The sequence below is a fragment of the Oncorhynchus keta genome, chromosome 24 (genome assembly GCF_023373465.1).
Source record: "Oncorhynchus keta strain PuntledgeMale-10-30-2019 chromosome 24, Oket_V2, whole genome shotgun sequence".
In the NCBI taxonomy this organism is placed as follows: domain Eukaryota; kingdom Metazoa; phylum Chordata; class Actinopteri; order Salmoniformes; family Salmonidae; genus Oncorhynchus; species Oncorhynchus keta.
Window position 1 is genome coordinate 13,510,862 of NC_068444.1, and position 27,986 is coordinate 13,538,847.

Below are 27,986 nucleotides of genomic sequence, written 5' to 3' on the forward strand. Positions count from 1 at the left end.
CCCATGGATAGGGTGTGAGGGTTTGGTTTTGGAACAAGGCCCAACTAGGACCCATGGATAGGGTGTGAGGGCTTGGTTTTGGAACAAGGCCCAACTAGGACCCATGGATAGGGTGTGAGGGTTTGGTTTTGGAACAAGGCCCAACTAGGACCCGCGGATAGGGTGTGAGGGTTTGGTTTGGAATGGGGCCCTGGCCTTGGAGGCTAATACTGAGCTCTAGGGACTTCTTCATCTGATTGGCTGTCATCAACTTGCATAAACAGAATATTGGGAAACCATCATTGACATACTAAATGACTTGAGGTTTCATGAAAAGTGAATACTGCATTGTGGTACCAACAAAAATATATATATTTATTTTTTGTCAAACTTGATATGATTTTGGCATATATTTTTTTCACCACTGATGTTACACTTGACATTATAATATTTAACAATAATAAAAAGCATATCATTATACTTCAAACACTTTGCAAAATACAATACAATATATACTGTATGGATTGTTTCTTTTATCCAAACAACATCATTTAAAAAGTGAAAGCTCCATGTGTAATTACTGTATGTGTTGGATTTTGCAGCTCATGTTCAGTACAGCTGGTCCTATTGTTGTATTATACATGGTAGGTTACATTCACAATGAAAGAATAGTGCCTGCGCCCTAAATGACACCCTATTCCCTATGTCATGCACTACTTTTTACCACGACCCATAGAGCTCTGGTCAGAAGTAGTGCACTGTCCAAGGAATAGGGTGATATTTGGGATGCAAACCTAAACCTACAGATACAGTTTTCTTACATGGTTTGAATGTTCACAGTCACCAAACAACCAGAATGCAACTATGTGAGTGAATGTACAGATATGCCATGCTTTGTCTAGTTCATATGAAGTCCATTTAAGCACCTGTTGCTTTATCTTGTCTGGGTTCTGTTACTTTATCTAGTCCAGGTCCTGTTGCTTTATCTAGTCCAGGTCCTGTTGCTTTGTCTAGTTCATATGAAGTCCATTTAAGCACCTGTTGCTTTATCTAGTCTGGGTTCTGTTACTGTATCTAGTCCAGGTCCTGTTGCTTTATCTAGTCCAGGTCCTGTTGCTTTGTCTAGTTCATATGAAGTCCATTTAAGCCCCTGTTTCTTTATCTAGTCCAGGTCCTGTTACTTTATCTAGTCCAGGTCCTGTTACTTCATCTAGTCCAGGTCCTGTTACTTTATCTAGTCTAGGTCCTGTTGCTTTATCTAGTCCAGGTCCTGTTGCTTTATCTAGTCCAGGTCCTGTTACTTTATCTAGTCTAGGTCCTGTTGCTCTATCTAGTCCAGGTCCTGTTACTTTATCTAGTCCAGGTCCTGTTACTTTATCTAGTCCAGGTCCTGTTACTTTATCTAGTCCAGGTCCTGTTGCTTTATCTAGTCCAGGTCCTGTTACTTTATCTAGTCTAGTTCCTGTTGCTCTATCTAGTCCAGGTCCTGTTACTTTATCTAGTCCAGGTCCTGTTACTTTATCTAGTCCAGGTCCTGTTACTTTATCTAGTCTAGGTCCTGTTACTTTATCTAGTCCAGGTCCTGTTACTTTATCTAGTCCAGATCCTGTTACTTTATCTAGTCCAGGTTCTGTTACTTTATCTAGTCCAGGTCCTGTTACTTTATCTAGTCCAGGTCCTGTTACTTTATCTAGTCCAGGTCCTGTTACTTTATCTAGTCCAGGTCCTGTTACTTTATCTAGTCTGGGTTCTGTTGCTTTATCTAGTCCAGGTCCTGTTGCTTTATCTATTCCAGGTCCTGTTACTTCATCTAGTCCAGGTCCTGTTACTCTATCTAGTCCAGGTCCTGTTACTTTATCTAGTCCAGGTCCTGTTACTTCATCTAGTCCAGGTCCTGTTACTCTATCTAGTCCAGGTCCTGTTACTTTATCTAGTCCAGGTCCTGTTACTTTATCTAGTCCAGGTCCTGTTACTTTATCTAGTCCAGGTCCTGTTACTTTATCTAGTCCAGGTCCTGTTACTTTATCTAGTCCAGGTCCTGTTACTTTATCTAGTCCAGGTCCTGTTACTTTATCTAGTCCAGGTCCTGTTACTTTATCTAGTCCAGGTCCTGTTACTTTATCTAGTCCAGGTCCTGTTGCTTTATCTAGTCCAGGTCCTGTTACTTTATCTAGTCCAGGTCCTGTTACTCTATCTAGTCCAGGTCCTGTTACTCTATCTAGTCCAGGTCCTGTTACTTTATCTAGTCTAGGTCCTGTTACTCTATCTAGTCCAGGTCCTGTTGCTTTATCTAGTCCAGGTCCTGTTACTTCATCTAGTCTAGGTCCTGTTACTTCATCTAGTCCAGGTCCTGTTACTCTATCTAGTCTAGGTCCTGTTACTTTATCTAGTCTAGGTCCTGTTACTCTATCTAGTCTAGGTCCTGTTACTCTATCTAGTCCAGGTCCTGTTACTTTATCTAGTCTAGGTCCTGTTACTCCATCTAGTCCAGGTCCTGTTACTTTATCTTGTCTGGGTTCTGTTGCTCTATCTAGTCCAGGTCCTGTTACTCTATCTAGTCTAGGTCCTGTTACTTTATCTAGTCTAGGTCCTGTTACTCTATCTAGTCCAGGTCCTGTTACTTCATCTAGTCCAGGTCCTGTTGCTCTATCTAGTCCAGGTCCTGTTGCTTTGTCTAGTTCATATGAAGTCCATTTAAGCACCTGTTGCTTTATCTAGTCCATGTCCTGTTACTTTATCTAGTCCAGGTCCTGTTACTTTATCTAGTCCAGGTCCTGTTACTCTATCTAGTCCAGGTCCTGTTGCTTTATCTAGTCCAGGTCCTGTTACTTCATCTAGTCTAGGTCATTGTCATTGTATGTATGTTTTATGATATCTATGTATACAACTGTTTTACACTGGGGACAATAAAGATCTATTGAGTTAAAATTGACAATAAAGATATATTGACATTTAAATGGATGTGTTTACAGTGTAATATGTCTCATCTATGTCTAACTCAAACAAATATGATCTGTCTCTACATCTGAAAGCTGTGATGTCACGCCCTGACCTTAGTTATCTTTGTTTTCTTTATTATTGTGGTTAGGCCAGTGTGTGACGAGGGAGGTATGTGTAGTTTATGTATTGTCTAGGGGTTTTTGTATGTCTAGGGTTTTTTGTATATCATGGGTTTTTGTATATCTAGCTGTTTATATGTCTATGGTTGCCTAGATTGGTCCCCAATCAGAGGCAGCTGTTTATCATTGTCTCTGATTGGGGACCATATTCATGTAGCCATAGTCTTTGGGTATTTTGTGGGTTATTGTTTATGTGTAGTTGCATGTCAGCACTAGTTTATAGTGTCAAGTTAGTTTGTTTAAGTGTTCTTTGTTTTAATAAAAGAAGACTGTATTCCAATCAAGCTGTGCCTTGGTCTCCTGTTTACGAGGACCGTGACAGAGGAGTGCTCTTAACACATACAGTTTATCTGGGTGCAAAGTTGATATGAATCATAATACTTTGCATCACACAACATACGTGGTTCATAAAGGGTCTGCGTCCCAAATAGCACCATACCGGTATTCCGTATTTAGTGCACCATTTTTTTTTTACCAGAACCTTATGTGTCTAAATAGGGAATGTGGTGCCGTTTGGGATGCAGCCTAAGTGTTGCAGGGAGTCAATGTGGCATTTTTTTGATTTACTGGCCAAAATTGAAAGCAGTGCTGTAAGAATGGTATGGCTGCAAGATGATGCTTCACGCAATCAAGGCACTTAGAACATGGTTAGTGGGCTCCTTGGGACGTCCCTACCCTGAGGATAATTTTTCTCCGCTCTGTTGACAAGTATTTTTCTCCTCTCAGCATAAATAATGGCCTAGAGTGCTCATCATTCAATTTTTTATTTAATTTTATTTATATTATATTGTTTTATTTATCCGGGGGTGCTGCAGCACCACTACTTCCCGGGTGCTATGGGTTGTTGTGGCCATCTTGAACAGTGGCCACCTTGAACAGTGGCCATCTTGAACAGTGGCCATCTTGAACAGTGGCCATCTTGAACAGTGGCCATCTTGAACAGTGGCCATCTTGAACAGTGGCCATCTTGAACAGTGGCCATCTTGAACAGTGGCCACCTTGAACAGTGGCCACCTTGAACAGTGGCCACCTTGAACAGTGGCCATCTTGAATTGTGGCCATCTTGAATTGTGGCCATCTTGAACAGTGGCCATCTTGAATTGTGGCCATCTTGAACAGTGGCCATCTTGAACAGTGGCCATCTTGAACAGTGGCCATCTTGAACAGTGGCCATCTTGAACAGTGGCCATCTTGAACAGTGGCCACCTTGAACAGTGGCCACCTTGAACAGTGGCCACCTTGAACAGTGGCCATCTTGAATTGTGGCCATCTTGAATTGTGGCCATCTTGAACAGTGGCCATCTTGAATTGTGGCCATCTTGAACAGTGGCCATCTTGAACAGTGGCCATCTTGAATTGTGGCCATCTTGAACAGTGGCCATCTTGAACAGTGGCCATCTTGAACAGTGGCCATCTTGAATTGTGGCCATCTTGAACAGTGGCCATCTTGAACAGTGGCCATCTTGAATTGTGGCCATCTTGAACAGTGGCCATCTTGAACAGTGGCCATCTTGAACAGTGGCCATCTTGAATTGTGGCCATCTTGAACAGTGGCCATCTTGAACAGTGGCCATCTTGAATTGTGGCCATCTTGAACAGTGGCCATCTTGAATTGTGGCCATCTTGAACAGTGGCCATCTTGAACAGTGGCCATCTTGAATTGTGGCCATCTTGAATTGTGGCCATCTTGAACAGTGGCCATCTTGAACAGTGGCCATCTTGAATTGTGGCCATCTTGAACAGTGGCCATCTTGAATTGTGGCCACCTTGAACAGTGGCCATCTTGAACAGTGGCCATCTTGAATTGTGGCCATCTTGAACAGTGGCCATCTTGAATTGTGGCCATCTTGAACAGTGGCCATCTTGAACAGTGGCCATCTTGAACAGTGGCCATCTTGAACAGTGGCCATCTTGAATTGATTTCCTGACAAAACCTCCAACCGATCATCAATCTTCATCAGGCTGTGTGTGCAACATGTTTTTGTCAAATTAACAAGTGGCTTGGTTTACTTCTCAAAGTAAGTCAATGTCTCTCTTGGTATCTGGATTAAAATACAATAATAACACACATAAAAAGACACAAAAAGAAAGTTAAGATATTCTTCTATGAACTGGGAACCAATCTTCTTCAGATTTTGGTCTCCTTCTCGCGGCACACTGGTCCATCATACAAGCCCACAACCCCCTTAGAATGCGTCCCAAGTGGGATCCCGTTCCCTATGTAGTGGACTATACAGCTAATAGGGTGCCATTTGGGACACAGCCCCAACCGACCCCTTCCCCCTACCCCTCGCTCTTGGGCTTGATAAGGTGTCCATTGAAGGTGATGTAGGTATCAAAGTCATCGCTGAAGATGGCGTTCTCCCTCTCTCCTTTGAACAGCCGGACCCACACCTGGTCCTCTCTCTCCAGCTCTAGCATCAAGCTCTGGCTCTGCATGATACTCCGGTCACTAGACTGGGCGTACAGGATCACCACCTCCCTCTCATTATGCATCACGTGCACATACGTCTCCTTCTGGTTCCACGTGTGCACGTTCAGGCTGAAGTAGTAGATTCCTGGCACGTAGCAGTAGAACTTGCCGGTGAACATGTTGAAGTGTCCGTAGAGGTTGACGAGCTCAGTGTCGAACACTAAGGTCTGGTAGTAGTCGTTGGAGTGGATGGCCTTCTTGCGGCCCACGGAGAAGGCAGCATACTGGACCTTGCAGGGGTCCCCCGGGGTCCCTATGCTCCCCTTGGTGCCCTTGATGCCATTGGGCCCACGAGGGCCGGACTGGCCGGACTTGCCAGATTTACCGTAGGGCCCTCGCTGGCCGCTGCCCCCCTTCTCACCTAGAGAAGGACAAAGTAGAAATGATTGAAATGACCTCAGGTCAGTGGCTGGTCACTATGGTTTCCACCGCATATCTGTACTCAAGTAACTGACGATTAGGATTTTGCCACATACAATGTGGCAGATGCAAATACCCACAGCTGTTATCCCCTCTCCTAACCCACTGGTTTCAAAACTAGTTTTGGCCCAAAGCCTGTTACATTCTTTTGGAGGGGGTGTTGTTTTAAAACTGCATATTTCCCAGCATGCTTTTCAAATTAATGTGAGCGATACTCACCCATGATTGTGTTTGTCAGTGACAGAGATATGATTGTTGCATTCAATACTTCTCATTGCTTAAGTCTTCACCAAATAACTGCTTTAGTAGTTGAATGAGAAATATACTCTTTATGACCAGTTATGACATATAGTGATCCTCCAAATTGTGGTTTGAAAATCATCACTTATGGGCCACATAAGACTTGTAAATCACAATATGCTGGTTTGAAAAGTGACTAGTATTTCATAGAGATGGGGAAATTAAACTTCCTAAAGCATTGAGCATTTTCAGCCAAATATGTCAAAAATAGGTCAAGTATTCAAGACGTCGATCAAACGCTAACTGCAGACCCGTTTGCTATGTATCTGTGGCACCACCTACCTTTCAGGATGGTTATGTTGATCTGTGGCACCGCCTGGTACTGTGGGTAGTGTTGTGGGTACTGGGGGTTGGCAGACTGAGTACGGACCTCCTCTCCGGGGTCACAGCACCGCTGACACTCTTTACCCCTCACCTCGCTAGCAGAGAAAACAATGTCAACGGACACAACCCCAAATGGCACCCCAACTCCCTATTTAGTGCATCACTCTTGACCAGGGCCAAAAGTAGCGCACCATATAGGGACCCTGGTCAAGAGAAGTGTACTATATAGGGACCCTGGTCAAGAGAAGTGCTCTTTATAGGGACCCTGGTCAAGAGAACTGCACTACATATACATAGGGAATAGGGTGCCACTTGGAGAGGTATTATTAGGTAGTATGTTGTATAGCAGTAATACCTGGCATCTCTGTGGTAGTCCCAGGTGTCTGGCCTGGCATCTCTGTGGTAGTCCCTGGTGTCTGTCCTGGTGTCTGGCCTGGCATCTCTGTGGTAGTCCCTGGTGTCAGTCCTGGAGTCTGTACTCTCTCTGTCCCTGTCTCTGTTCTGGCCTTGTTCCTGGTCGTATGGGGTCCGGTAGGGTTCACCTGACTCCACCAAAATAAGCAGCACCACCCACGCACACAGGGAAGGGGGTGGAGGCCCACCACCCACTTTCATCTTCAGGAAATAGGAAACAGGAAGTGACATCGGTCATGATCAGGAAGTGATTGAGCTCATAGGGTGAGGAATGGTCATCACTAGTTACCACAGCCACAAAGTAATTATGGCTAAACCCCACCTATTTCTAAAACTACTCTTCCTCAAAATCGGATTTTAAACCTACCCTAACCACACTGCTAACCTTATGCCTAACTCTAACTTTTAGCTTTCATGATTTTTACAATATGGCCAATTTTGACTTTGTGGCTGTGGTAACTAGTGAGAAGAGAGGATGCGAGGAATCAATGAAAATACAATTGAGATTCACCCGTAGATGTTGTTAATAATGGTTGTTTTTGGGACTCTAGATTTACTATGAATGGTTCTCTTTCTCTAGGAGAGTGGTTACTACATAACGGGCCAAGTTGGGGAAGGACCCAGTGTCTCTGGAGACAGAGTGGTTTGCCCTGCTGCTGTAATGTATTTGTGGGATAAACCAAATGTCTAGGATGGTGATGACACCTCGTTATGACAACATCAGAGAGTGCGTCTCAAATGTCACCCTACTACCTACAGTATATGTTTCACCAGGGCTCCGGACAAAAGTAGTGCACTATGTAGGGAATAGGGTGCCATTTGAGATGGAGACAGACTCTGAGTAAAACTGTTAATCAGTGTAAAAAACAACACTTTAACTAATTCCTTTCACACATTAGACTAACTCATTTCACACATTAGACTAACTCATTTCACACATTAGACTAACTAATTTCACACATTAGACTAACTAATTTCACACATTAGACTAATTAATTTCACACATCAGACTAACTCATTTCACACATTAGACTAACTCATTTCACACGTTAGACGAACTCATTTCACACATTAGACGAACTCATTTCACACATTAGACGAACTCATTTCACACATTAGACGAACTAATTTCACACATTAGACTAACTAATTTCACATATTAGACTAACTCATTTCACACATTAGACTAACTCATTTCACACATTAGACTAACTCATTTCACACATTAGACTAACTCATTTCACACATTAGACTAACTAATTTCACACATTAGACTAATTAATTTCACACATCAGACTAACTCATTTCACACATTAGACTAACTCATTTCACACATTAGACTAACTCATTTCACACATTAGACGAACTCATTTCGCACATTAGACAAACTCATTTCACACATTAGACAAACTCATTTCACACATTAGACAAACTAATTTCACACATTAGACGAACTCATTTCACACATTAGACTAACTCATTTCACACATTAGACTAACTCATTTCACACATTAGACTAACTCATTTCACACATTAGACGAACTCATTTCGCACATTAGACAAACTCATTTCACACGTTAGACAAACTAATTTCACACATTAGACGAACTCATTTCACACATTAGACGAACTCATTTCACACATTAGACTAACTAATTTCACACATTAGACAAACTCATTTCACACATTAGACGAACTCATTTCACACATTAGACTAACTCATTTCACACATTAGACGAACTCATTTCACACATTAGACGAACTCATTTCACACATTAGACAAACTCATTTCACACATTAGACAAACTCATTTCACACATTAGACGAACTCATTTCACACATTAGACTAACTCATTTCACACATTAGACTAACTCATTTCACACATTAGACGAACTCATTTCACACATTAGACTAACTCATTTCACACATTAGACTAACACCCAGATAGCGGCGGAGGAAATGGCAGCAGTTTTACCGCCGCCTAACCAATTGTGCTATTATGTGTTTTCTTTTCACTTTATTTGTAACTTATTTTGTACATAATGTTTCTGCCACTGTATCTTACGGCAAAAAAAGAGCTTCTGGATATCAGGACAGCGATCACTCACCACGGATTAGACAAAGAGCTTCTGGATATCAGGACAGCGATCACTCACCTCGGATTAGACAAAGAGCTTCTGGATATCAGGACAGCGATCACTCACCTCGGATTAGACAAAGAGCTTCTGGATATCAGGACAGCGATCACTCACCTCGGATTAGACAAAGAGCTTCTGGATATCAGGACAGCGATTACTCACCTCAGATTAGACAAAGATTTTTTATTCAACAAGCAGGACGCACGGGATATACTGCTAACAGCCAAGACAAGGCTGACATCCCCGTTATTCACAAGAGGGACGCAGGTACAAAGGACACAGAGCGGGGTGGGAAAGCTGCCGATACCGTCAATATTACTCGCCAACGTGCAATCATTGGACAATAAATTAGACGAGGTATGATCACAAATATCCTATCAACGGGACATCAAAAACTGTAACATCTTATGTTTCATAGAATCGTGGCTGAATGATGACATGGATATTCAGCTAGCAGGATATACGATATACGAAGTAGAGTATCTTATGATAAACTGTAGACCACACTATTTGCCAAGAGAGATTTCAGCTATACTTTTCGTGGCTGTTTATTTACCACCACAGACGGATGCTGGCACTAAGATCGCACTCAGTCAGCTGTATAAGGAAATAAGCAAACAGAAAACCACCCAGAGGCGGCGCTCCTAGTGGCCGGAGACTTTAATACAGGGAAACTTAAATCAGTTCTACCAAATCTCTATCAACATGTTAAATGCGCAACCAGACGGAAAACAATTCTAGATCACCTGTACTCCACACACAGAGACGTGTACAAAGCTCTCCCTCGCCATCCATTTGGTAAATCTATTATTATTATATTATTATTATTATATAAATCTGACCACAATTCTATCCTCCTGATTCCTGCTTACAAGCAAACATTAAAGCAGGAAGCACCAGTGACTCGGTCTATACAAAAGTGGTTAGATGAAGCAGATACTAAACTACAGGACTGTTTTGCTATAAAAGACTAGAACATGTTCCGGGATTCTTCAGATTGCATTGAGGAGTACACCACATCAGTCACTGCCTTTATCAATAAGTGCATCGAGGACGTCGTCCCCACAGTGACTGTACGTACATACCCCAACCAGTGGCCATGGATTACAGGCAACATTCGCACTAAACTAAAGGGTAGAGCTGCCGCTTTCAAGGTGCAGAACTCTAACCCGGGAGCTCATAAGAAATCCTGCTATGCCCTCCGACGATCCATCAACCAGACAAAGCGCCAATACAGGGCTAAGATTGATTTATACAACACCGGCTCCGCCGCTTGTCTTATGTGGCAGGGCTTGCAAACGATTACAGACTACATAGGGAAGCACAGCCGCGAGCTGCCCAGTGACACAAGCCTACCAGACAAGCTAAATCCATTCTATGCTCGCTTCGAGACAAGCAACACTGAGGCATGCATGAGAGCATCAGCTGTTCCGGATGACTGTATGATTACGCTCTCCATAGCCAATGTGAGTAAGACCTTTAAACAGGTCAATATTCACAAGGCCGCGGGGCCATGCGGATTACCAGGACATGTGCTCCGGGCATGTGCTGACCAACTGGCAGGTGTCTTCACTGACATTTTCAACCTGTCCCTGATTGAGTCTGCAATACCAACATGTTTCAAGCAGACCACCCTAGTCCCTGTGCCCAACAATGCCAAGGTAACCTGCCTAAATCACTATCGCCCAGTAGCACTCACATCTGTAGCCATGAAATGCTTTGAAAGGCTGGTAATGGCTCACATCAACACCAATATCCCAGAAACCCTAGACCCACTCCAATTTCCATACCGCCCAAACAGATCCACAGATGACGCAATCTCTATTGCACTCCACACTGCCCTTTCACATCTGGACAAAAGGAACACCTACGTGAGAATGCTATTAATTGACTACAGCTCAGCATTCAACACCATAGTACCCTCAAAGCTCATCAATAAGCTAAGGATCCCTCTGCAACTGGATCCTAGACTTCCTGAAGGGCCGCCCCCAGGTGGTGAGGGTAGGTAGCAACACATCTGCCACACTAATCCTCAACACTGGAGCCTCTCAGGGGTGCGTGCTCAGCCCCCTCCTGTGCTCCCTGTTCACCCACGACTGTGTGGCCAGGCACGACTCCAACACCATCATTAAGTTTGCAGCTGACACAAAAGTGGTAGGCCATATCACCAACAACTACAAGACAGCCTATAAGGAGGAGGTCAGAGACCTGGCCGGGTGGTGCCAGAATAACAGCCTATCCCTCAATGTAACCAAGACTAAGGAGATGATTGTGGAATACAGGAAAAGGAGGACCAAGCACGCCCCCATCCTCATTGACGGGGCTGTAGTGGAGCAGGTTGAGAGCTTCCAGTTCCTTGGTGTCCACATCACCAACAAACTAGAATGGTCCAAACACACCTAGACAGTCGTGAAGAGGGCACGACAAAACCTATTCCCCCTCAGGAGACTGAAAAGATTTGGCATGGGTCCTCAGATCCTCAAAAGGTTCTACAGCTGCAACATCGAGAGCATCCTGACTGGTTGCATCAATGCCTGGTACAGCTACTGCTCGGCCTCCGACAAGCTTCCCACCATCCAGGACCTCTACACCAGGCGGTATCAGAGGAAGGCCCTAAAAATTGTCAAAGACCCCAGCCACCCCAGTCATAGACTGTTCTCTCTACTACCACATGGCAAGCGGTACCGGAGTGCCAAGTCTAGGACAAAAAGGCTTCTCAACAGTTTTTACCCCCAAGCCATAAGACTTCTGAACAGGTAATCAAATGGCTACCCGGACTATTTGCATTGTGTGCCCCACCAAACCCCTATTTTACGCTGCTGATACTCTCTGTTTATCATACATGCATAGTCACTTTAACCATACCTCATGTAGTACTACCTCAATCAGCCCGACTAACCGGTGCCTGTATATAGCCTCTCTACTGTATATAGCCTCTCTACTGTATACAGCCTCACTACTGTATATAGCCTCACTACTGTATACAGCCTCACTACTGTATATAGCCTCTCTACTGTATACAGCCTCACTACTGTATACAGCCTCACTACTGCATATAGCCTCTGACTTTTTCTTCCGGTTCCGGTTGGAGCGAGCGGTCGCATTCGCACTTCGCTCTGCAGGTTGTATAACTTTTTCATTACATTTCATTATAGTACAACGGTTGATTTGTCTAATCTTAGCAATTCTTCTTAGCTAGCTACATAGCCGTCCTTGTATCAGAGATAATTGCATAATTATCGTATTTCGTCGCCCTAACGTAGCCTTCACTGCTATTCGCCCAGGAGCTAGCAAACGCTAGCTAACGCACACAGATTAGCATCACTGTAGTGCTATTCACTCAACTGTACGACTTGATTAGTTTACTGTTAGCTAGCTACATAATCTTAGCCATTCTTCTTAGCTAGCTACATAGCCGTCCTTGTATCAGAGATAATTGCATTAATTATCGTATTTCGTATTTCGTCGCCCTAACGTAGCCTTCACTGCTATTCGCCCAGGAGCTAGCAACGCTAGCTAACGCACACAGATTAGCATCACTGTAGTGCTATTCACTCAACTGTACGACTTGATTAGTTCAGTGTTAGCTAGCTACATAGCTGTCTTTGTTTCAAGATAATTGTGTAGTTTAGTGTGTGTAGCCTTGGAGTGATTATCTTAATTCACTGAGGTTCGCTAGCCAGCTATTTGTCGTCCTTAACGTAGGAGACTCTGCTAGCTAGCCAACAGCTAACAGCTAACAGCTAGCCAACGTCACCACACGTTTACTGATTCGAATTCAATCACCGGTCAGGGAGTATCACATTTTTCATTTCATTACAGTACAACGGTTTGATTTGTTTGATCGTAGCTAGCTACATAGCTAGCTACATAGCCGTCTTTGTTTCAAAGATAATTGTGTAGTCTAGACCGATTTCCTAGGTTAGCTAGCCAGCTATTGTCGTTCTTTTAACTCAACGTAACGTAAACAACACTGCTAGCTAGCCAGCTAGCCCCGAACAGCAGCACTGTAGAAATTATTACACTCAACGGAACGACTTGATTAGTGTAGTGTCAACAACGCAGCTACTGCCAGCTAGCCTACTTTAGCAGTACTGTATCATTTTAATCATTTTAGTCAATAGATTCTTGCTACGTAAGCTTAACTTTCTGAACATTCGAGACGTGTAGTCCGCTTGTCATTCAATTTCCTTGCATTAGCGTAGCCTTTTCTGTAGCCTGTCAACTATGTGTCTGTCTATCCCTGTTCTCTCCTCTCTGCACAGACCATACAAACGCTCCACACCGCGTGGCCGCGACCACCCTAACCTGGTGGTCCCAGCGCGTACGACCCACGTGGAGTTCCAGGTCTCTGGTAGCCTCTGGAACTGCCAATCTGCGGCCAACAAGGCAGAGTTCATCTCAGCCTATGCCTCCCTCCAGTCCCTTGACTTCTTGGCACTGACGGAAACATGGATCACCACAGATAACACTGCTACTCCTACTGCTCTCTCCTCGTCCGCCCACGTGTTCTCGCACACCCCGAGAGCTTCTGGTCAGCGGGGTGGTGGCACCGGGATCCTCATCTCTCCCAAGTGGTCTTTCTCTCTTTCTCCCCTTACCCATCTGTCTATTGCCTCCTTTGAATTCCATGCTGTCACAGTTACCAGCCCTTTCAAGCTTAACATCCTTATCATTTATCGCCCTCCAGGTTCCCTCGGAGAGTTCATCAATGAGCTTGATGCCTTGATAAGCTCCTTTCCTGAGGACGGCTCACCTCTCACAGTTCTGGGCGACTTTAACCTCCCCACGTCTACCTTTGACTCATTCCTCTCTGCCTCCTTCTTTCCACTCCTCTCCTCTTTTGACCTCACCCTCTCACCTTCCCCCCTACTCACAAGGCAGGCAATACGCTTGACCTCATCTTTACTAGATGCTGTTCTTCCACTAACCTCATTGCAACTCCCCTCCAAGTCTCCGACCACTACCTTGTATCCTTTTCCCTCTCGCTCTCATCCAACACTTCCCACACTGCCCCTACTCGGATGGTATCGCGCCGTCCCAACCTTCGCTCTCTCTCCCCCGCTACTCTCTCCTCTTCCATCCTATCTTCTCTTCCCTCTGCTCAAACTTTCTCCAACCTATCTCCTGATTCTGCCTCCTCAACCCTCCTCTCCTCCCTTACTGCATCCTTTGACTCCCTATGTCCCCTATCCTCCAGGCCGGCTCGGTCCTCCCCTCCCGCTCCGTGGCTCGACGACTCATTGCGAGCTCACAGAACAGGGCTCCGGGCAGCCGAGCGGAAATGGAGGAAAACTCGCCTCCCTGCGGACCTGGCATCCTTTCACTCCCTCCTCTCTACATTTTCCTCCTCTGTCTCTGCTGCTAAAGCCACTTTCTACCACTCTAAATTCCAAGCATCTGCCTCTAACCCTAGGAAGCTCTTTGCCACCTTCTCCTCCCTCCTGAATCCTCCCCCCTCCCTCCTCCCTCTCTGCAGATGACTTCGTCAACCATTTTGAAAAGAAGGTCGATGACATCCGATCCTCGTTTGCTAAGTCAAACGACACTGCTGGTTCTGCCCACACTGCCCTACCCTATGCTCTGACCTCTTTCTCCCCTCTCTCTCCAGATGAAATCTCGCGTCTTGTGACGGCCGGCCGTAACAACCTGCCCGCTTGACCCTATCCCCTCCTCTCTTCTCCAGACCATTTCCGGAGACCTTCTCCCTTACCTCACCTCGCTCATCAACTCATCCCTGACCGCTGGCTACGTCCTCCCGTCTTCAAGAGAGAGCGAGAGTTGCACCCCTTCTGAAAAAACCTACACTCGATCCCTCCGATGTCAACAACTACAGACCAGTATCCCTTCTCTCTTTTCTCTCCAAAACTCTTGAGCGTGCCGTCCTTGGCCAGCTCTACCGCTATCTCTCTCAGAATGACCTTCTTGATCCAAATCAGTCAGGTTTCAAGACTAGTCATTCAACTGAGACTGCTCTTCTCTGTATCACGGAGCGCTCCGCACTGCTAAAGCTAACTCTCTCTCCTCTGCTCTCATCCTTCTAGACCTATCGGCTGCCTTCGATACTGTGAACCATCAGATCCTCCTCTCCACCCTCTCCGAGTTGGGCATCTCCGGCGCGGCCCACGCTTGGATTGCGTCCTACCTGACAGGTCGCTCCTACCAGGTGGCGTGGCGAGAATCTGTCTCCTCACCACGCGCTCTCACCACTGGTGTCCCCCAGGGCTCTGTTCTAGGCCCTCTCTTATTCTCGCTATACACCAAGTCACTTGGCTCTGTCATAACCTCACATGGTCTCTCCTATCATTGCTATGCAGACGACACACAATTAATCTTCTCCTTTCCCCCTTCTGATGACCAGGTGGCGAATCGCATCTCTGCATGTCTGGCAGACATATCAGTGTGGATGACGGATCACCACCTCAAGCTGAACCTCAGCAAGACGGAGCTCCTCTTCCTCCCGGGGAAGGACTGCCCGTTCCATGATCTCGCCATCACGGTTGACAACTCCATTGTGTCCTCCTCCCAGAGCGCTAAGAACCTTGGCGTGATCCTGGACAACACCCTGGCGTTCTCAACTAACATCAAGGCGGTGTCCCGTTCCTGTAGGTTCATGCTCTACAACATCCGCAGAGTACGACCCTGCCTCACACAGGAAGCGGCGCAGGTCCTAATCCAGGCACTTGTCATCTCCCGTCTTGATTACTGCAACTCGCTGTTGGCTGGGCTCCCTGCCTGTGCCATTAAACCCCTACAACTCATCCAGAACGCCGCAGCCCGTCTGGTGTTCAACCTTCCCAAGTTCTCTCACGTCACCCCGCTCCTCCGCTCTCTCCACTGGCTTCCAGTTGAAGCTCGCATCCGCTACAAGACCATGGTGCTCGCCTACGGAGCTGTGAGGGAACGGCACCTCAGTACCTCCAGGCTCTGATCAGGCCCTACACCCAAACAAGGACACTGCGTTCATCCACCTCTGGCCTGCTCGCCTCCCTACCACTGAGGAAGTACAGTTCCCGCTCAGCCCAGTCAAAACTGTTCGCTGCTCTGGCCCCCAATGGTGGAACAAACTCCCTCACGACGCCAGGACAGCGGAGTCAATCACCACCTTCCGGAGACACCTGAAACCCCACCTCTTCAAGGAATACCTAGGATAGGGTAAGTAAGGGTAAGTAATCCTTCTCACCCCCCTTCTCACCCCCAACAAGATTTAGATGCAAGTGGCTGTTCCACTGGTTGTCATAAGGTGTATGCACCAATTTGTAAGTCGCTCTGGATAAGAGCGTCTGCTAAATGACTTAAATGTAATGTAAATGTACTGTATATAGCCTCTCTACTGTATATAGCCTCTCTACTGTATATAGCCTCTCTACTGTATATAGCCTTGCTGCTATTCATTTTTCACTGTATTTTTACTGTTGTTTTTTTTATTTATTTTTACTTATCTATTGTCAACCTAATACCATTTTTTTTTACTTAGAAAATGCACTGTTGGTTAGGGCCTGTAAGTAAGCATTTCACCTGTTGTATCCGGCGCATGTGACAAATAAACGTTGATTTGAGTTGATTTGACTATCTCAAGATAAATTATGCTGGAGAATTTGATGGTCTTTGCACGTCTTTAAGCTATTTATAACATTACTCCCTTGAACCGCCCTGACGATCAGATATGTTTTGAAGATCAAAGGTCAAGTTAAGGGTCACTGCTCTCTCTCCCTGAAGAAGTGTGAGAGGAATGTTATGTTTGGGGTGGCAGCGTCGTGGTTAGAACATTGGACTAGTAACCGGAAGGTTGCAAGTTCAAATCCCCGAGCTGACAAGGTACAAATCTGTTGTTCAGGGGCAGAACAGGCAGTTAACCCACTGTTCCTAGGCCATCATTGAAAATAAGAATTTGTTCTTAACTGACTTGCCTAGTTAAATAAAGGTAAAATAAAAAAATGTTACTCTCAGAACAGGACTATGGTATGAGAGAGAGAGTCAGCTGACTGACGGTGTATGAGATGTTGTTTTCACATAAGGACCAGGAGGAATGTGCAGCACTGGCCCAAAGACCTATATGAACCATGTGATGCTAGGCTGATGTTCTGAAAATACAGGTCATATGTTTTATGGCTCCTGGCGTTGTATTTCATTTTTTGGTCTCTATCAGTATTTGTGTCTTTCTGTCTGCTGCAATTATGAATCTCCTCTGGGTATAATCAAAGTACTTATTAATCTATTGAAAGAAAGGGTAGATCATTACCTTTCAGTGCACTGGTAGGGCTTGATTGTTTTTCTTCTCCAATTAGGAGATCGTATCACCCTAAAGTCTATAATCACCATTAACTCTCCTCTCTCCGTATCAAGGTAATTACTAGCATCACAGCAGTTATTAACCTGTTTTGCTTTTTTGTTTCCTGTGATGCAGATCGGCGTTTAAAGCGAGTGGCTACTTTGGAGCAGAGCTGTGCTGTTGAAGTACAATCATCAGGCTTAGACCAGATAGTGTTCCTGTCAGGTAGACTCCCTCTCTAGCCTCTAGGTCATCAGGCTGAGACCAGATAAAACTGTGTTCCTGTCAGGTAGACTCCCTCTCTAGCCTCTAGGTCATCAGGCTGAGACCAGATAGTGTTCCTGTCAGGTAGACTCCCTCTCTAGCCTCTAGGTCATCAGGCTGAGACCAGATAAAACTGTGTTCCTGTCAGGTAGACTCCCTCTCTAGCCTCTAGGTCATCAGGCTGAGACCAGATAGTGTTCCTGTCAGGTAGACTCCCTCTCCAGCCTCTAGGTCATCAGGCTGAGACCAGATAGTGTTCCTGTCAAGTAGACTCCCTCTCCAGCCTCTAGGTCATCAGGCTGAGACCAGATAGTGTTCCTGTCAGGTAGACTCCCTCTCCAGCCTCTAGGTCATCAGGCTGAGACCAGATAGTGTTCCTGTCAGGTAGACTCCCTCTCCAGCCTCTAGGTCATCAGGCTGAGACCAGATAGTGTTCCTGTCAGGTAGACTCCCTCTAGCCTCTAGGTCATCAGGCTGAGACCAGATAGTGTTCCTGTCAGGTAGACTCCCTCTCCAGCCTCTAGGTCATCAGGCTGAGACCAGATAGTGTTCCTGTCAGGTAGACTCCCTCTCCAGCCTCTAGGTCATCAGGCTGAGACCAGATAGTGTTCCTGTCAGGTAGACTCCCTCTCCAGCCTCTAGGTCATCAGGCTGAGACCAGATAGTGTTCCTGTCAGGTAGACTCCCTCTCCAGCCTCTAGGTCATCAGGCTGAGACCAGATAGTGTTCCTGTCAGGTAGACTCCCTCTCCAGCCTCTAGGTCATCAGGCTGAGACCAGATAGTGTTCCTGTCAGGTAGACTCCCTCTCCAGCCTCTAGGTCATCAGGCTGAGACCAGATAGTGTTCCTGTCAGGTAGACTCCCTCTCCAGCCTCTAGGTCATCAGGCTGAGACCAGATAAAACATTGTCCATGTCAGGTAGACTCCCTCTCCAGCCTCTAGGTCATCAGGCTGAGACCACATAAAACAGCACCCAGACTTGACCATTGAGCAAAAGCCTGTGCTGTCTTGCATATCTGTGAACCAATGTGGTGGTAAATCAAACAAACACTACAGTACGTCCCACATGGCACCCTATTCCCTACATAGTGCACTAGTTTAGATCAGAGCCCTATTCCCTACATAGTGCACAAAATAACAAAGTGAAACAACGAAAATCGAAACAGTCCTGAAAGGTGACACAACACAAAACAGGAAACAACTACCCACAGACACCAGGTGGGAAAAGGTTACCTAAGTTTGGTTCTCAATCAGAGACAACGATAGACAGCTGCCTCTGATTGGGAACCATACCAGGCCAAACACAGAAAAGAAACCATGGAAAAACAACATAGAATGCCCACCCCGGGAGACTCTGGAAGGAGAAGACGCAGAGACAGCCTGGTGCATGGGGCTGCCACAGGGCACACCAGGCTGGGGAGACCTACAGGAGGCCTGGTGCATAGAGGAGGCACCGGATAAACCGGGCTGTGGGGGAACACTGGAGCTCTGGTGTACAGCCTTGGCACCACTCTTCCAGGCTGAATGCCCACTCTTGCCCAGCCCCTCCAGAGTGCAGGCACAGGTAAAACCAGGCTGTGGGGGAGCACTGGAGATCTGGTGCTTACCACTCGCACCTCTCCATTAGGCTCAATACCCACTTTCGCCCGGCACGGGCGGAGCGCAGGCATAGGACGAACAGCACCCTCCCAGCGCCCCGGAGACACGGTACGCAGAGCCGGCACAGGATACCCTGGGCCGAAACGGCGCACCGGAGACCAAACGCACTGGGCTGGCACAATCCGCCCTGGCTGGATGCCTACTCTCACATGGCACTTGCTGGGGCTTGGCCTATAGCGCTCCGGGCTATGCGCGCGCACTTGCGACACCGTGCTCTTCACCGCATAACACGGTGCCTGACCAGTACTACGCTGCTTCCGGTAAGCACGGGGAGTTGGCTCAGGTCTATCGCCTGACTCCGCCAATCTCCCCATCTGCCCCCACCAAAACAATTTTTGGGGGCTGCCTCTCATTTCATTTTTTCATTTAAGTCATTTAGCAGACGCTCTTATCCAGAGCGACTTACAAATTGGTGCATTCACCTTATGACATCCAGTGGAACAGCCACTTTACAATAGTGCATCTAAATCTTTTAAGGGGGGGGGGGTGAGAAGGATTACTTTATCCTATCCTAGGTATTCCTTAAAGAGGTGGGGTTTCAGGTGTCTCCGGAAGGTGGTGATTGACTCCGCTGTCCTGGCGTCGTGAGGGAGTTTGTTCCACCATTGGGGGGCCAGAGCAGCGAACAGTTTTGACTGGGCTGAGCGGGAACTGTACTTCCTCAGTGGTAGGGAGGCGAGCAGGCCAGAGGTGGATGAACGCAGTGCCCTTGTTTGGGTGCAGGGCTTGATCAGAGCCTGGAGGTACTGAGGTGCCGTTCCCCTCACAGCTCCGTAGGCAAGCACCATGGTCTTGTAGCGGATGCGAGCTTCAACTGGAAGCCAGTGGAGAGAGCGGAGGAGCGGGGTGACGTGAGAGAACTTGGGAAGGTTGAACACCAGACGGGCTGCGGCGTTCTGGATGAGTTGTAGGGGTTTAATGGCACAGGCAGGGAGCCCAGCCAACAGCGAGTTGCAGTAATCCAGACGGGAGATGACAAGTGCCTGGATTAGGACCTGCGCCGCTTCCTGTGTGAGGCAGGGTCGTACTCTGCGGATGTTGTAGAGCATGAACCTACAGGAACGGGCCACCGCCTTGATGTTAGTTGAGAACGACAGGGTGTTGTCCAGGATCACGCCAAGGTTCTTAGCGCTCTGGGAGGAGGACACAATGGAGTTGTCAACCGTGATGGCGAGATCATGGAACGGGCAGTCCTTCCCCGGGAGGAAGAGCAGCTCCGTCTTGCCGAGGTTCAGCTTGAGGTGGTGATCCGTCATCCACACTGATATGTCTGCCAGACATGCAGAGATGCGATTCGCCACCTGGTCATCAGAAGGGGGAAAGGAGAAGATTAATTGTGTGTCGTCTGCATAGCAATGATAGGAGAGACCATGTGAGGTTATGACAGAGCCAAGTGACTTGGTGTATAGCGAGAATAGGAGAGGGCCTAGAACAGAGCCCTGGGGGACACCAGTGGTGAGAGCGCGTGGTGAGGAGACAGATTCTCGCCACGCCACCTGGTAGTGGCCCCTCTCATGCCTGCTGCGCTGCCTTACCTCATATCGCTGCCTCTACGCTTTCGCCGCCTCCAGTTCAGCTTTCGGGCGGCGATATTCCCCAGCCTGACTCCAGGGTCCCTTACCGTCTAATATCTCCTCCCAAGTCCAGGAGTCCCGAACCCTCTGCTCCTCCTTACCACGCTGCTTGGTCCGTTGGTGGTGGGTAGTTCTGTAACGGCTGTTGGTGGAAGAAGGTGAGGACCAAAGTGCAGCGTGGTACGTGTTCATCCTTTTAATAAAGGAACTGAACACTGATTAACAAAACAACAACGAGAACAACTGAAACAGTTCTGTCTGGGGCAGAAACAAAAACAGAAAGCAACTACCCTAAGTTTGTTTCTCAATCAGAGATAACGATAGACAGCTGCCTCTGATTGGGAACCATACCAGGCCAAACACAGAAAAGAAAACATGGAAAAACAACATAGAATGACCACCCCAACTCACGCCCCAAACCAAAATAGAGACATAACAAAGGAACTAAGGTCAGGGCGTGACACAGAGAAGGTTTATACACAGTCTAATATGGCAAGAGACAAGCAATAAAGGATCTGAAGAATGAATAAACATGAATATATCGTGTGTGTGTGTGTGTGTGTGTGTGTGTGTGTGTGTGTGTGTGTGTGTGTGTGTGTGTGTGTGTGTGTGTGTGTGTGTGTGTGTGTGTGTGTGTGTGTGTGTGTGTGTGTGCGCGTGCATGACTTTGTCTCCTCATCCGAGAGCATGATAACCGTGATGTCAGGTGCATCTGAAGAAGTTGAAAGGCATTGTGGCCACAGCTGAATCTCTAATCCCCTGGTTAATCTCATGTGTTCACTTTATGAACTCTGACCTCTAACACTGATTCTTCATGCAAGTTGATGCTTCCCAAATGGCACCCTATTCCATTTATGGTGCTCTACTTTTGACGAGGGCCCGTAGGGCTCTGGTGGTCAACAGTAGTGCATTATATAGTGAACAGAATAAAGGCCAGACCAGGTCTACCCTTCACCCTCTGCTCTGTTATTGGTTCTCTCCTCTCTCTAATCTAGACACAGGAGGAACAGGGAAGCTATTGGAGACAGAGGATCCATCCTAAATGGTACCCAATTCAACAACAGTAAAATGGGCTTAAAGAATTCTGGAATTATTTTCCGAGTGGTTTTCCCAGTTGATGTTTTAGAGATGGTATCTAAGTGTTTGTTTTAGAGATGGTATCTAAGTGTTTGTTTTAGAGATGGTATCTAAGTGTTTGTTTTAGAGATGGTAACTAGGTGTTTGTTTTAGAGATGGTAACTAAGTGTTTGTTTTAGAGATGGTAACTAGGTGTTTGTTTTAGAGATGTTCCTAAGTGTTTGTTTTAGAGATGGTAACTAAGTGTTTGTTTTAGAGATGGTATCTAAGTGTTTGTTTTAGAGATGGTAACTAAGTGTTTGTTTTAGAGATGGTAACTAAGTGATTGTTTTAGAGATGGTATCTAAGTGTTTGTTTTAGAGATGGTAACTAAGTGTTTGTTTTAGAGATGGTAACTAAGTGTTTGTTTTAGAGATGGTATCTAAGTGTTTGTTTTAGAGATGGTATCTAAGTGTTTGTTTTAGAGATGGTATCTAAGTGTTTGTTTTAGAGATGGTATCTAAGTGTTTGTTTTAGAGATGGTATCTAAGTGTTTGTTTTAGAGATGGTATCTAAGTGTTTGTTTTAGAGATGGTATCTAAGTGTTTGTTTTAGAGATGGTATCTAAGTGTTTGTTTTGTATACTCTGATATATTTTATCAGAGATGGTATCTAAGTGTTTGTTTTAGAGATGGTAACTAAGTGTTTGTTTTAGAGATGGTATCTAAGTGTTTGTTTTAGAGATGGTATCTAAGTGTTTGTTTTAGAGATGGTATCTAAGTGTTTGTTTTAGAGATGGTATCTAAGTGTTTGTTTTAGAGATGGTATCTAAGTGTTTGTTTTAGAGATGGTATCTAAGTGTTTGTTTTATAGATGGTATCTAAGTGTTTGTTTTAGAGATGGTATCTCAGTGTTTGTTTTGTTTACTCTGATCCATTTTACTCATTGTAGTTTATTTGAAACAGTGGCTGTGACTATTTACAGCAAACAGAGGGCACTTTATCACCCTTTGTATCCCCTTTTTAAGTTATTTTTGCACATTTGTGATATTTCAAGGAGATAACTTACTAAACCAGTGTTCAAATAGTAAAGAATGAACGTTCTGTTTTCTCATAAGACGTGATTTTGAACAAAAGGACGACTCTTAAATGCTTTGTTTTACAATCCCAATCCCTGATGTCTTCCTAACCCTCTCCTCTCTTCCCTCCAGATCCGCTCCAGAGATGTTTACACTACAGTGGCACACACACACACACACACACACACACACACACACACACACACACACACACACACACACACACACACACACACACACACACACACACACACACACACACACACACACACACACACACACACACACACTACGGTATTATATATTCTACAGTATTACGTCAGTCCTCGGACTGGTGAGTTTAGGGAACGGTGAAAGAAATGGTCCATCACCAACCACAGTCCTGACCTTCACAGTCCTGACCTTCACAGTCCTGACCTTCACAGTCCTGACCTTCACAGTCCTGACCTTCACAGTGTTATTGCTTCCCATATCTCCAGGGAACTCTTTGTATGTGTGTGCACGGGAAGCAATGTAAAACACACACCAGCACGCCCACACACACACATACTGGACATACACACTGTACACACACACACACTGTACACACACACACGCACACACACACTGTAAACACACACCCAGTGGTTCTCTTCTGAAGGAGAACATCTGAGAACCCTGCATCAGATACTCTGTCAGGGGCCAGCAGGGGAAAGTCCTCTGTGTGTGTGTGTGTGTGTGTGTGTGTGTGTGTGTGTGTGTGTGTGTGTGTGTGTGTGTGTGTGTGTGTGTGTGTGTGTGTGTGTGTGTGTGTGTGTGTGTGTGTGTGTGTGTGTGTGTGTGTGTGTGTGTGTGTCATCCAGAGCCTCAGAGACTGGAGCAAGTCCCAGTGCTATCACCGCAGTCTCTTTGATACGGGTTGTGTTGTGGGGGAACACTGGAGCTCTGGTGTACCTCTCCACTCCATATAAATCTTTCATAGCCCAAGTTATTGGGACCCTTAATTCGGCAAACAGTGAAATGTACAAAACATTAGGAACACCTTCCTAATGTTGAGATGCACCCCATTTGCCCACAAATACAGTCAAGGGTGGTAAATCTACAATTCATTGGAAAAGCAAGGCACTCTGGGAAATATTTGAATAAGGCTTTACACTAAGCAGTGTTTTAATTTAACAGTGCTCCGGTGTCGATATAAAAAATGAACACAGAAAATGTCTTAACATTGAGTTGCACCCCCCCCCCCCACCCCCCAATTTGTCTGGCTGCCTTTGTGTGGTGGACCTTGATACACGGGAAACTGTTGAGCATGAAAGACCCAGCGGTGTTGCAGTTCTTTAAAACAAGATCCTTCTTCGTCTCCTCACACTTCATCTACACTGATTGAAGTGGATTTAAGGAATTGTAGCTTCCACGTAGATTCACCTGGTCAGTCTATGTCATGGAAAGAGCCGTTCCTGATGACGAGACAAACAGAAACCTAGTTGTACAGCAGACCCATCGCCAGGAGAACTAACTGTACTCATGCAGCGCAGATTGTGCTGGATCTTGTCTGTGGTGGAATGTCTGAAGTCAGAAAAAAAAGCCTGTGTGTGTGCGTGTGCACGTACGTGCGTGTGTGGATGTGTGTGTGTGTGTGTGCGTGTGTGCGTGTGTGTGTGGTTTGTGTGTGTGTGTGTGTGAATTGTGTGTCTGGTGGGCTTGGTTTACAAGGGCTGGGTGGTAGTCCTTTTTTCCCATTCAAATGAATACTTATTCAGCTTTTAAGTGTGTGTGTGTGTGTGTGTGTGTGTGTGTGTGTGTGTGTGTGTGTGTGTGTGTGTGTGTGTGTGTGTGTGTGTGTGTGTGTTCTGTGCACATGTGTGACAATTGCCTAACCTACATGTCTTCATAATTGCGTGTGAGGGTGTGTCTGTCTTCCTGCATATTGGCTGCCAGGACAAAAGGAGACGTAAGGTACAGAAGTCAACAACAACTGTGTGTGTGTGTGTGTGTGTGTGTGTGTGTGTGTGTGTGTGTGTGTGTGTGTGTGTGTGTGTGTGTGTGTGTGTGTGTGTGTGTGTGTGTGTGTGTGTTTGTTGACTGAGTGTTCAATAATACAGACAAGTAGCTTCATGTATCTCTTATAAATTGCGTTATAAATCCCCCCCCACACACACACACTGAGAGGGCGGTAAATATTGGGTCCCAACCTAACCGTTCCCCCCTGATGCCTTTTCCCTGAGAAATAGTTCTGCGTCGCTCCATTGATACAATCTCATATATGTTTCCTCTCTGTTAATCTGACCCGATGAAAGATTAATCTGATCCTAGGTCTGTGGTTAGGGGTAGAGGCTACGTCCCATTTCCCTCCATGGTGCACGAATTTTGACCAGAGCCCTTGAGCACTACATAGGGTTTCCATTTGGGACGTAGCCAGTCGACCTCCAGGCATATTCCCCATCTTGTATTTGTGACGTTGTTTTAGTTGAGCAGTAGCTTCAATAGCGACATTTACGTAGAGTACCAGACACACACACGCATGCACGCACACACACACACGCACACACACACACACACACACACACACACACACACACACGCACGCACACGCACACACACACACACACACACACACACACACACACACACACACACACACACACACACACACACACACACACACACACACACACACACACACACACACTAATGATAAAATGCCAGGAGCATCTTCACCTGTTGCGTGACAGAGCATCACCAATTAAACAAAACACTTAACATGCATCCCAAATGGCACCCTAGTGCACTAGTATAGATCAGAGCCCTATTCCCTACATAGTGCACCAGTTTAGACCAGAGCCCTATTCCCTACATAGTGCACTAGTTTTGATCAGAGCCCTATTCCTCATATAGTGCACTAGTTTAGATCCGAACCCTATTCCACATATACTGTAGTGCACTAGTTTAGATCAGAGCCCTATGTGGTCCTGGCCAAAAGTAGTGCACTAAATAGGTAATAGGGTACTATTTGGGACATAGACATGTTAATGACGTAGTGAAGGCTAAAAACAGACCTGTACTCACCTGGTACAATATGCAGACAAGAACTGAACAAGTGCAGTGCCTTTTCTTCTTCTATAGAAGAACATTCTTATGTAAGGTTGGAGTATTACATTTAGACTTTGTTCTACATATTCTCTGACACTCTCTCTCTCTGTCCCTCCTGCTCTCCCTTTCTCTGCCCCCCCCGTCCGTCCGTCCTTCAATTTAAGGGTCTCTCTCTCCCTGGGCTCTCTCTCCCTCCCTCCCTCTCTCCTTCTCTCACCCTCCCTTCCTCCCTCTCTCTCCCATTCTCTCTCTCCTTCTCTCGCTCCCTTCCTCCCTCTCTCTCCCTCTCATTCTCTCTCTCCCTCCCTCTCTCCTTCTCTCTCCCTGGGCTCTCTCTCCTTCTCTCTCCCCCCCTTCCTCCCTCTCTCTCCCTCTCATTCTCTCTCTTCCTCCCTCTCTCCTTCTCTCCCCCCCTTTCTCCCTCTCTCTCCCTCTCATTCTCTCTCTCCCTCTCTCTCCTTCTCTCTCCCCCCCTTCCTCCCTCTCTCTCCCTCTCATTCTCTCTCTCCTCTCTCCCCCCCTTCCTCCCTCTCTCTCCCTCTCATTCTCTCTCTCCTCTCTCCCCCCCTTCCTCCCTCTCTCTCCCTCTCATTCTCTGTCTCCCATGTCAACACATAAGTTGAGCAGTAACAGCAGGTTTAGCAGCACCCTGAAGTCTTTGTGATGGCATGCCCAAAGAATTCCTATCCCTCATTTCCCATTTCACTGCTTTGCCTCCTCAGGACACTCCAATGCCTCTCAAACACTGCTTCTGTTCACTGATGATATCACTATAATGTCATAATGTCTTCATACCATCCCCATTGTTCTCTGTCTAACAGAGAGACAGGGGATCCGTCCCAAATCACAACCTATTCCCTACAGGCCCTGGTCGAATGTAGTTTACTACAGAGGGAATTGGGAGGTATTTGGGACAAGGCCAAGTGTTTCCATCTCTGTCTACATCGTCACGAGAGCAGGGTTGCAAAATTCCAGGAACTTTCAATAATACTTTTCTGACCTCTTAAATCAGAGAAATCCACTTCTGTTAGCTTTTTCAAACACTTTAAAACTGGCAGCAACGATTTTCAAAACACTCTGACATACACAATAAACCTCACAGATCACTAACTACAGTAGCGTTCTGAGTAACGGTCACAGATTGTTGTTGTTGTTGTTGTTGTTGTTGATATGACTGTGATATGTTGTACTGTAGTTGAATGCACCGACTGTAAGTCACTCCAGATAAGAGCATACATGTGAAAACAAAACACTTGCAACGCATGCTAGGTATTATTCAAATGAGTATGAAATCTAGGAATGGTTTGTCAAGGCTCCACAGAAGTGGCTGTGTCTTGACAGGCTTTGTTAACACATTTAATTGGCAAAAACAATGGAAACTGGATCTGAGTGAATATGAATACAATGCAATATATATCTGCACCTTATTCCTGACGTTCAGATTCAATGCAACAAAATGAGCATTCTAGTTAATATGACAACACTCACCTCTTCTGTGGTTATAGATCCACAACCCTCAAGCTATATGGATAAGATCCTGCTTGTTTCTTTGACTTGGTTGTAGCCTGGTTTAGCCTGGTTTAGCCTGGTCTAGCCCACGTCTATCCCACCGTTAGCTTTAGTTTATCCTGGTTTTATCCCAGTTGGTCTTCCTCAGATCTCTGCAGCCAGTCAGTGTGTGAAAGTCATCCACCTCCAACTCTCCCCCAAACACTGAACACTACTGCCTGCCTGCCTGCCTGCCTGCTGCCTGCGGAAAGACCGAGAGAGAGAGAGAGAGGGGGAGAGAGAGAGAGAGAGAGAGAGAGAGAGAGAGAGAGAGAGAGAGAGAGAGAGAGAGAGAGAG

General features: G+C 46.0%; 1 protein-coding gene and 1 long non-coding RNA gene across 40 annotated transcripts; one reads left to right on the forward strand and one right to left on the reverse strand.

Moving 5' to 3' along the window:
* Positions 1-1,204: 1,204 nt before the first annotated feature.
* Positions 1,205-27,873, reverse strand: LOC118402712 (complement C1q tumor necrosis factor-related protein 1-like). Of its 36 annotated transcripts, XM_052477746.1 has the most exons (8): positions 27,629-27,873; positions 20,985-21,079; positions 6,971-7,230; positions 6,574-6,710; positions 4,865-5,932; positions 4,337-4,544; positions 4,129-4,288; positions 2,691-4,080 (listed from the first exon to the last, which is right to left on the reverse strand). In XM_052477746.1, exons 3-5 carry the CDS (start codon positions 7,228-7,230, stop codon positions 5,382-5,384), a joined length of 948 nt encoding a protein of 315 aa, XP_052333706.1. In that variant the 5' UTR covers positions 20,985-21,079; positions 27,629-27,873; the 3' UTR covers positions 2,691-4,080; positions 4,129-4,288; positions 4,337-4,544; positions 4,865-5,381. The 36 variants fall into 36 exon arrangements, with proteins under 36 accessions (XP_052333682.1, XP_052333706.1, XP_052333705.1 ...); XM_052477722.1 differs by lacking the exons at positions 20,985-21,079; positions 27,629-27,873 and adding an exon at positions 1,205-1,441 and having other exon boundaries at positions 2,682-4,080; positions 6,971-7,275; XM_052477745.1 differs by lacking the exon at positions 20,985-21,079.
* Positions 16,488-21,078, forward strand: LOC127911376 (uncharacterized). 4 transcript variants are annotated; one of them, XR_008078151.1, is made up of 4 exons: positions 16,488-17,665; positions 17,730-17,852; positions 18,030-18,112; positions 18,170-21,078. It is a non-coding gene; the product is annotated as an uncharacterized LOC127911376 (long non-coding RNA). The 4 variants fall into 4 exon arrangements; XR_008078150.1 differs by having other exon boundaries at positions 17,730-17,812; positions 17,995-18,112; XR_008078153.1 differs by having other exon boundaries at positions 16,488-17,753; positions 17,995-18,112.
* Positions 27,874-27,986: the final 113 nt, after the last annotated feature.

Excerpts from the sequence above, each read along its gene's own strand:
- LOC118402712 (XM_052477722.1), bottom strand. The coding sequence starts at position 7,260 with ATGTCACTTCCTGTTTCCTATTTCCTGAAGATGAAAGTGGGTGGTGGG. Across the intron at positions 6,711-6,970 it reads GACTACCACAGAGATGCCAG|CGAGGTGAGGGGTAAAGAGT; the intron begins GTATTACTGCTA and ends TTTCTCTGCTAG. Across the intron at positions 5,933-6,573 it reads CAACATAACCATCCTGAAAG|GTGAGAAGGGGGGCAGCGGC; the intron begins GTAGGTGGTGCC and ends GTCCTTCTCTAG.